At 43.6% G+C, this 6000-nt stretch overlaps 3 protein-coding genes across 4 annotated transcripts; 1 reads left to right on the top strand and 2 right to left on the bottom strand.

Annotated features, from left to right (window-relative positions):
• Positions 1–279: 279 nt before the first annotated feature.
• On the bottom strand, positions 280–1493 carry BCIN_05g06830 (hypothetical protein). The gene has a single exon (XM_001559468.2). It carries the CDS (start codon positions 1302–1304, stop codon positions 411–413), a length of 894 nt encoding a protein of 297 aa, XP_001559518.1. The 5' UTR covers positions 1305–1493; the 3' UTR covers positions 280–410.
• A 1408-nt stretch (positions 1494–2901) lies between these two features.
• On the bottom strand, positions 2902–4424 carry BCIN_05g06820 (hypothetical protein). The gene is made up of 5 exons (XM_001559469.2): positions 4307–4424; positions 3993–4251; positions 3501–3699; positions 3242–3418; positions 2902–3116 (listed from the first exon to the last, which is right to left on the bottom strand). The coding sequence occupies exons 1-5, from the start codon at positions 4342–4344 to the stop codon at positions 2998–3000; spliced, it is 792 nt and encodes a 263-aa protein (XP_001559519.1). The 5' UTR covers positions 4345–4424; the 3' UTR covers positions 2902–2997.
• Positions 4425–4557: 133 nt separating this feature from the next.
• BCIN_05g06810 (hypothetical protein) lies at positions 4558–5962 on the top strand. Of its 2 annotated transcripts, XM_024693157.1 has the most exons (4): positions 4558–4753; positions 4852–4916; positions 4999–5128; positions 5190–5962. In XM_024693157.1, exons 1-4 carry the CDS (start codon positions 4691–4693, stop codon positions 5931–5933), a joined length of 1002 nt encoding a protein of 333 aa, XP_024548942.1. In that variant the 5' UTR covers positions 4558–4690; the 3' UTR covers positions 5934–5962. The 2 variants fall into 2 exon arrangements, with proteins under 2 accessions (XP_024548942.1, XP_024548941.1); XM_024693156.1 differs by lacking the exon at positions 4558–4753 and having other exon boundaries at positions 4789–4916.
• Positions 5963–6000: the final 38 nt, after the last annotated feature.

Below are 6000 nucleotides of genomic sequence, written 5' to 3'. Positions count from 1 at the left end.
TGTGTTTTCGGGGTTGTGATTATATATTTAGTATTCATGGTCTTTTAATAAGTCTTATAAGAAGCGCAAGATATATCTTGTCCTCCTCTTTATTTTTCCGGGTCTCGAATACTCGAATACTCGATTTGTTTTTTGTTTTTTTTTTTCTCGGATCTCTCTTCTCTTCTCATCGCTCAGAAAGTGATATTATAATAGGGGGATAAGATTTCCCAAGATTTCAAATTCCACATGCGTACAAAATACATCACATCAAAACACAAAACGCAAAAAAATTGTAATTGAAAAACATCTTTCATTCCTCAAACATCTATCTATATACAAGAAAAAAATTTAACCTCTTTTTCCATCTATCGACCTCTATTTCCTCATCCTAAATATACAAAAACATATCTACTACTCTACTCGAATACTTAAGCATCACAAGTATCGTCATCCTCCTCTGGAGCAGCAGAAGTAGCCACGGCAGCGGCGCTGGAAGTGCTGCTTGCCTTGGTAACAGTGGCCAGAGTAGTTGGGAGAGCGGCAAAAGTGGTAGTTTGGGCGGCGCTAGAAACAGCGGCCGAGGTAGCAATGGCAGCAACGGAGCTAACGGATGAAGCGACCGCAGAGCTGGATGCTACGACTGCGATGGAAGAGGATGAAGCGACAACAGCGGAAGAAGCAGCAACAGTGGATGATGCGACGGCTGAAGAAGCGACTGCGGAAGAAGCAGATCCGGAACCGGATGCGGAACCGACGGTGAAATCGACGCACGACTCGTAGGTTTGGTCGATGGAAGCAGCGTCCCACCAATGTTGCACCACGCATCCACCAGGGGTAGCACAGGTGCTTGGGAGATCATCGGGAATGGTGATGCTGAAGCTGGTTTCGTTGGATGTGACACCGGTGGAGACGCTTGCGAAAACATCATAGTAGAGCAATTGTTTGATGACAGTGTTGGCGGCAGTGTCGATAATCGACACGTTGGCGGTACCGGTGTGAGGAGCCGCAACATTGAATGTGAAAGGAACGACTTGGCCTGCAGTCCAGCTTTGCACGAGATCAGTGTTGTCGGCATATTTGTAACCCTTGCATTGCCAGATGTTGCATGCAGCGGCATCGTAGTCGCTTTGACTGGCGGCAACTTGGAGCATGCCTTGGATGTTTCCGTTGTGGTCGGAAGCTTGATTTACCTCGACTTGTTGACCGCATGCGGCTGCCATGGCGGCACCGGGAATACGGGGTTTTGGGGTAAGGATACTACCGTGGGCGGAGACGGAGGTGATGAGGCCAGCGGCCATGAGGATGGTGGATGTGTATTGCATTTTGAAAAGGAGGATTTGGTTTATCGTCGAGATAAAATTTTCTTGGTTGGGAGAGGATTTGAGTTTGGGGATATGAATCGATGGAGATGGATGGAGCAAAATCTACCAGAACTAGCTGGATGAATGAATGTACAGAATTTGGATTGAATGAATGTGAGGCGACTGGGCACCAAAAAAGAATGTATATGCGATAGAAGAATTGAACGAGGAAAGACGTGTTGAAGAAACAAGAGAGTAAAACTTTCTACTCCATCGGAAAGAAAACCTACTTATATGGAATCCTCCCCTCCAATTGTCAAACCCCCAAAACAATCAATGCAAGCCATCTAAATTTCGTTTATTGAAAAGAGGAGTGGGCAGTGGACCATCACCGCATGCGTTCAACTCAATACAGCGTAGACCCATCTACTCAATCCTGTTCATCTCAGGGCTCCTGCAACAAGTCACCAGTGGGAGAGAAACCAGGCCCAGAAAGATGAAAGTTCTGGATGCAGATATATTAACCTTCACTTCCGAATGCCTCTCCATCCATGCAAGATCCAATATTTGTCGTCCCAACACCCCCGTCACCCGAACGGCGACTGGGGCTCTATCACCAAAACGAACTACGAGATCCGGATAGAGTGGCTAAAGTTAAACCAAAGCGTCACGCCAAGTTTGGAACTATTAACGGGCGTGTATGCGAAAGCGATCAAATCAATCAAAAAAAAGCAATAGATGCATAGGAGAAAACGAAAGAAAACATTCAGGAGTCCTGCGACCCCCCATTGAAATTGAGGGAACCGCCAATTAATATACTTCAAACTGCAAACCCAAGTCTATTCGGATGACTTTCCCCATTCATTGTGTGCGTTAGATGGAATTGTGGAGTAATGTGTATGCAATTGGTAGGTAGATACTAGGATAATCGGTACAGACGCCGATGGGATGAAACAAGACAGGGGAGAATGGAGTTTTAGATGAGATGAGATGAGATGAGATAATGGATTTTTTTTTTTTTGGATTTTGCTAGAAGCTTAATCATGTGGATTTGCATGTGGATTAATGTGACTTGTTGATAGCATCTAAAGAAGGAAAACAATTTAAACTCATGATCTTATATTTCTTTTACTATCATATCATATCGCACGGATCTCGGATTGAAACCTCATGCTCGTTCAACCTTAGCAGATATCGATGCATTACGTCATTTTGCAATCTATACTTTTGAAACGACTACTACACTCTATGTGCAATATAATATATATAAAGTTTAGAAGCTGAAAAAGTATGTGAGCAAGGAGAACTTTCACACAATATCATCTATATTATGATAGCATACTTCGCATATCTATGGTTAAGTTTATACTGCATCGTGAACTTACATCTACAAACTTCTTCCTCGTTTTCTCACTCATGACGATTCACAAATTCACTGGTCTATTTCAATCTGATGCATTATTACAGACGGAATCTCTATTCTGATATACTGTAATCTCCATATGGTAACTGTATATTTCATCCTCAAACCTTCAATTTATTGGCCATACAGACACTCTTGCGCTTTAATCTTCACAGGCATTTTAGATGAATACAATATAATTTACTATTACTACGTTCTACAAAACAAATCCCGTCAATGATACCCTTACGACTCTCTGTCAAACCTAGGCCCATGATATAAACTCAAAAATCAGACAAATGCTCCCAGTGTTCACATCTTACTCGGCATCCTCATTCCTCCATCTAGTCTCAAAACTACTCCGTTCAACATCACATTCTCGATACTTTGTCTTACCAATTGTGCAAATTCGTGGGGTTTGCCTGGTCGTACTATTTGTTTCCTTATGATTAACTTGCGTCCCAATTTGGATATTGGGGGAAGGGGGAAAATCGATGTATGGATTATAATATAAGGGAAGTATTCCGGGTATAGGGATATATGAAGAAAAACTTACGTGGAAACTCCATAACTCTAGTCAAACTCGCTCGCACTTTATCACTCATCATAGCCGTCATTCTTGAATCAAAGAGACTGGGCGCTATGGTTACGACGCGAATGCCATGTTTTGCGACATCACGGGTTAAGGGAAGAGTCAAGGAGGCTATTGCACCTTTTGAAGCGGAGTAGGCGACTATCTGTATATCAGCATCTTGGACTTATCTCAATTTAAGAATGAAACGTGAAACGTGAGAGCAGGATGAAGGGGAAAGTACCTTGGCCAGGCTGACCATCAAAAGCAGCAGATGAAGCAACCATGATGACAACACCACGCTCTCCATCTTCATTCAAAGGGGTAGAACGAGCCATGTGGGGAAGGCATTGACGAATTAAATCGATAGTGCCGCGTACGTTGACGTTCATTACGAAGTCAAAGTCGGAGAGAGAGAAGGGATTGAGGTTGCGGTCGAGGATCTGAGGTCGGAGAGGTTAGTGTGCAGGTAACCCCGCAATCCTGGTAAAAATGGGACCACAATGATGAGGTTTGAGGGATGAGAAGGGAAGTTTGAAGAGGTTTGGGGAATAATTATATTGAAAGGGATGTTAAAGGGGGGTCCTAGAAATTCTCGCTGGGAAGTTGCGTATGGCCCGCGCAAGACCACTTAGGAGAAACCACCCTCACGGGAGAAGTGTAGAACCAACAATACTTCAAAGACAACCATATTCCAATAGAACATTATTCTAAAAACGACAGATTGAAAACGTACCTTAGCAGGAGTGGCTACACCAGCAGCTGCAATAACTCCACCAACCTCCTTTCCAGTTTCTTTCACCCATTCCAAAGCACCTTTAACAGCGTTGGCAATACTATCTGTCTCCAATACATCTGTTTGGAAGAACTTAACCTTTCCGCCTCCGACTTCTTTGACCAATTCTTCAGCCAACTCTTCATTCATATCTAGAACAGCTGCATATCCTCCAGCTTGGCAGATATCAACAACACATGCTCGGCCTAAGCCTGAAGCTCTAGATGTCTTGTTAGTAGTGTTTGATTTATTCACAGTGACATGATTTCACTTACCCGCCTGATACGATGAATGTTCTGCCTTCTACCTTCATTTTGATAATATTTGAATGATATATGTTAAAGAGGATCTGAAAACATTCACGAAACCCTTCTTCTTCCTCACACCTCACTCATCACATGCCTCGGCTTACCAAATCCCTCTAATTTATATAAAGCCAATCCCAACTGGTCTAGCGTCGGGAAATGATTGGCTCAACACCGATGCGATAAGACTTGCGACAACTTTGATGTCACGTCCTATTGTAGGCTCTATTTACTGAAGGAAATCAAGAAACTCCAAATTATACAAATATTAGAACAACTTCCAAAATCTCGACTTTCTGTGTCTTGAACAACAAAAAATTGAGGCCGTTATCGTACTCCCACCCATAGGCGAAGATGGTACGACCAAGGCGTTCATCAGCCGCAAGTGATGAGAGTGCCAGTACTACCAGAGATCAGGTTTGTTTTCCATACCTTCATTGTCAAACCAACATGAAGATATACCAAGATTGAGACAAAATGAAAGACATTGTATACCAATACTAATGGACCTTCAGGAATTAGGTAGTATGTACGACTATTTGGCTAAGATCATACTCTTAGGGCCAAGTGGAAGCGGCAAGTATGTTACGTTTTCTATTTGTTCGTGATGAGTGGGATGTTTACGGTTGGATTGAAATGAATATGATATTGATGTTGCACAGATCATGTCTATTACATCGCTTTGTCAAAAACGAATGGAGGATCTTGTCATCCCAAACTATCGGCGTGGAATTCGCAAGCAAGATTATAAGAGTGGGTAGTGGCTCTCGACGGAAGCGCATTAAACTCCAGGTATTCCCAATTCCCCCTCTTCTCGCAGTCCCCTTCAAGTCAAAGGCTAATCATACAAAAGCTATGGGATACAGCAGGAACAGAACGATTCCGCTCTGTATCGCGCTCTTACTACCGTGGCGCCGCTGGCGCAGTTTTATGTTACGATATCACGAACCATAATTCCTTTACCGGACTTCCTACCTTTCTTAATGATGCGCGAGCACTTGCTTCTCCAAACCTTACACTATTACTCGTGGGCAACAAGACGGATCTCGCGGAGTCAAATGCAGATTTGATAGATACATCTGTGCCGCCCGCAACACCATCTAGTATTAATAGCAAGAATTCCTCGTTTCCTTTTTCGGCGGGCGGATCTGTGAATTCGACTTCGGGATATGCGGGTATAGGATCACAATTAAAAGCAAGTACAGCGCCGGATGGAAGAGATGTTAGTGCGGAAGAAGCATCTAGATGGGCTAGTTCTGCAAACATACCGGTTTCGGTTGAGGTTTCTGCATTATCGGGTGATAATGTTGAGGAGGTTTTTAATAGATTGGCGAGGATGATATTGACGAAGATTGAGTTGGGAGAAATTGATCCCGATGATCCGATGAGTGGAATACAGTATGGAGATGGAGGGAGATGGGATACAAATGCTAGCGATGGAGCTAGTGTGAAGAGTGGAATGACGATTGAGGATGGGATTGCGAGGAGGAGGAGGAAGGGGAAGAGAGGGCAGAATTGGGGACTGGGAGGAATGAGAGAGTGGGAGGAGGTTTTCACGCTGACGGGTCAGAGAAGGAGAAGAGGTGGTTGTTGTTGATGAAGGGGAAGCGAAGAGATATTAAGTGATTGTCTCTGTGATGATTGGAGCCGAGCTCCTCTTTTGC

Source organism: Botrytis cinerea, chromosome 5 (genome assembly GCF_000143535.2).
Source record: "Botrytis cinerea B05.10 chromosome 5, complete sequence".
Classification (NCBI taxonomy): domain Eukaryota; kingdom Fungi; phylum Ascomycota; class Leotiomycetes; order Helotiales; family Sclerotiniaceae; genus Botrytis; species Botrytis cinerea.
Note: the sequence above shows the minus strand (reverse complement) of the source record. Positions and strands in the feature narration are given on the sequence as shown.

What these genes read in the sequence shown, in the direction of transcription:
- BCIN_05g06820 (XM_001559469.2), bottom strand. Translation starts at nt 4,344, where the DNA reads ATGAAGGTAGAAGGCAGAACATTCATCGTATCAGGCGG. An exon ending in GTGTAGCCACTCCTGCTAAG is followed by an intron (nt 3,700 to 3,992) that starts GTACGTTTTCAA and finishes CTCCGACCTCAG; the next exon opens with ATCCTCGACCGCAACCTCAA. An exon ending in TAGAGTTATGGAGTTTCCAC is followed by an intron (nt 3,117 to 3,241) that starts GTAAGTTTTTCT and finishes GGAAACAAATAG; the next exon opens with TACGACCAGGCAAACCCCAC.
- BCIN_05g06810 (XM_024693157.1), top strand. Translation starts at nt 4,691, where the DNA reads ATGGTACGACCAAGGCGTTCATCAGCCGCAAGTGATGAGAGTGCCAGT. An exon ending in GGGCCAAGTGGAAGCGGCAA is followed by an intron (nt 4,917 to 4,998) that starts GTATGTTACGTT and finishes GATGTTGCACAG; the next exon opens with ATCATGTCTATTACATCGCT. An exon ending in GGAAGCGCATTAAACTCCAG is followed by an intron (nt 5,129 to 5,189) that starts GTATTCCCAATT and finishes ATCATACAAAAG; the next exon opens with CTATGGGATACAGCAGGAAC.
- BCIN_05g06830 (XM_001559468.2), bottom strand. Translation starts at nt 1,304, where the DNA reads ATGCAATACACATCCACCATCCTCATGGCCGCTGGCCTCATCACCTCC.